Source organism: Notothenia coriiceps, unplaced genomic scaffold, assembly GCF_000735185.1.
Source record: "Notothenia coriiceps isolate Sejong01 unplaced genomic scaffold, NC01 NC01_scaffold00032248, whole genome shotgun sequence".
In the NCBI taxonomy this organism is placed as follows: Eukaryota; Metazoa; Chordata; class Actinopteri; order Perciformes; family Nototheniidae; genus Notothenia; species Notothenia coriiceps.
Window position 1 is genome coordinate 118 of NW_011364949.1, and position 2,781 is coordinate 2,898.

The following is a 2,781-nucleotide window of genomic DNA, read 5'->3' on the forward strand; positions in this document are numbered from 1 at the left end:
CATCGATACAACATTACGTGTTGATAGAAATCAACACGTAATGAAATAAGACCCCACGGTTTGATGATTGATAGGTGTGTGGGCTGTCTTTCATGTTGACACACAGAACAATGTTATAATAAACATACATACATACTGTATGTTAAATGGATATATCCGCCTTCTTTCATTTATCTTTCCATTCCCACAACAATATACATAAAGAAATGGCATATTTTGGACATAGTTTGAATGTTGATTAATCATGAGTAATTCATTTTTAAGCTGTGATTAATCTGATTAAAATGTTTAATCTTTTGACAGCCCTAGTTAAAATATATCAATGACCTTAAGATGTTTTCTAACTTAAAACTCATTTGACTGTACAAAGCAAGCATTAGAGAATCGGACTAATGCCAAAAACACAGTTAAACTAATTGTAATTTGACTCAAAGTGATGATTTTTGTCTTGGTTGTGACGTTGTTGTTGTTGTTGTTGTGTTCACAGAACCATCGGGCATGTGATGTGTTCCCTCTTCTACCCTCTCTTCACCTTCCTCCTCCTGGCCATCGTCATCGCCTACTGGGGCGTCACTGCTGTGTATCCTTTCTAAATGTCCCATTACTGGAACAGCTGATTTAAGCATGTGCGACTAAACAGAAATGAACTTAAAAAGCACATGTTGAAAGTATTTAAGCTCAGGAGTTGGTTAGCGTTAAATGTTGTCACCAAAACTTAATTTGACGTCGTAGGATTTTGCGTAGTTGACTAGGATGCTGAACATCTTCTGACGTTGTCCTTAATAAAACTGATCAGCTTCTTGTCTACCTCTAACCAACCGATCTACAAAGTCTTCAATGAGACGATTTGCGACCACTCGAGAAAAACTTGTGAACCTGCGGTGAGTTCTCCTCTTTATTATCAATGGATGTTAGGACCTCCATTTTAATCCTGGCCAAAATGTTATCAATTCACAAAATACACGGGATAATCGTCGACATATCCTTAAAACCCAGAAATGACACTGCAACATCCTGGAATCACTCAACCTAAAAACGTTTTTAAAAGTTAATTAAGATGACCAAACAGGCTTAAAAGGGACATATAAGTGATACTGCAGCTTTAAGACAACATGGAAGTTGGTTATCAGTAATTACATGTCATCCAAAGCGACTTACATACATTCAGTACTGTGGACAATCCCCACAGGAGCAATTTGGGGTGAAGTGTCTCAGGGACACAACGACATGCTGACTGCAGTGGGGCTCGAACTTGTTACCCCCTGAATCGCAGTCTGATTCGAAGTCCAGCACTCTATCCACTGAGCCACAGCCGCCCCAGATTACGTATTCCTGGAACCCTATTCTATAGCTTCTGATTGGTTATCCCATTTAACAAATCTCCGTTATGTCTTGTGGTTTTTAACATGTTTGTGGATAAAATTAATTGAATCAAACTTTTGAAACAGCTTTCACGCTTAATTATCATCTTGTGAATGTATTTTCAATGGTTCCATGACATGATCCGTGTGTGTTTTTTTTAAAGGTGTCTATATACGATAATACTTGAATGGTCAGATCAAGTCTGAAATGTGGCTTTCATCACAGCAGCTCCATGTGTAACATCAACAGACACATATACATGGAAAACTAACATTTAACATAACATCACGATCAGTGAGAGAAAACCTGCTCAAAGAGCCTTCAGCGTGCATTTGATCTGGATTCTGCTCTGTGTTTACTGAGAGGATTGACTGGAGCACAAAGGATGCTTCAGCCTGACTTTATTGAATCTCCCATTAGATGGTAGCAGTTCATATTCTCTGTTAGAGCATGCTTTAGGTCCCATGATGTTGTTGGACAGTCTTATTAGGTTATTATGATATGAGGAGTCAGAAAGTCTCTGAAAGGGTTAACCAACTATCTTTGGCAAGGCAAGTTTATTTATATAGCACCTTTCAACACAAGGCAATTCAAGGTGCAGGAGTGAGGCCTAAAACCAGGACATCAGATTTCTCTTTAGACCTAATCATCCTCTTGTGAGTGTATTTTCAACGTTTCCATGACATTGAATGGAGCGTAGATTTCCAAAGTGTGTATAAAGGTGTCTATATAACCTGTATCTGTGCTCAGAACTACTCCATCAGTATGGAAAAGACGCAGTGCCCGGACTCAGAGTGCCTGTTCGCTTTCTACGGCGGAGAGACGGCGTACCACAAGTACCTGATCGGGCTGCAGTTCTACAACGTCTTCCTCTTCTTCTGGTGCGCTAACTTTGTGACGGCGCTGGGACAGATGACCCTCGCCGGAGCCTTCGCCTCGCACTACTGGGCCTTCAACAAGCCCGACGACGTGCCCGCCTTCCCCGTCTTCTCCTCCCTCGGGAGGTCGCTCAGGTGGGTTTGAATGTGGAGGAAGTTTCAGTAGAGAATGGGGTTCATTTGGTGCGGCCATCTTTGAAGGATAGCTTCTTTGGCAACAGTAGGAGCAGACGATGTCTATCAGTTTTCACTGGTCTTCTGTCAGCTGTTTTTCATCCGAAATGTAATGCGGTATGTGCAAAATAGAAACGTCCTTTGAGAGAGGAGGGTTCTTTTTGAACTAATGCACAAAGAGAAGAATGGTGCCACCAGTAACAGTGCCTAACTTGGCTCCTATACCTGTCGGGAAATTTTAAAAATGTTTACATAACAGGTCACTTGTTAAACGCTTTTATCCCAAGCGACTTACATACTCCATACTGTGGGCAATCCCCACAGGAGCAATTTGGGGTGAAGTGTCTCAGGGACACAACGACATGCT

General features: G+C 41.2%; 1 protein-coding gene across 1 annotated transcript; it reads left to right on the top strand.

Moving 5' to 3' along the window:
• Nucleotides 1-487: 487 nt before the first annotated feature.
• LOC104960711 (choline transporter-like protein 2) lies at nt 488-2,375 on the top strand (the record flags this gene model as incomplete). The annotated part of the gene is made up of 3 exons (XM_010788864.1): nt 488-580; nt 797-881; nt 2,113-2,375. Coding segments are annotated over 3 exons (441 nt in total), but the record flags the coding sequence as incomplete, so codon positions are not given.
• Nucleotides 2,376-2,781: the final 406 nt, after the last annotated feature.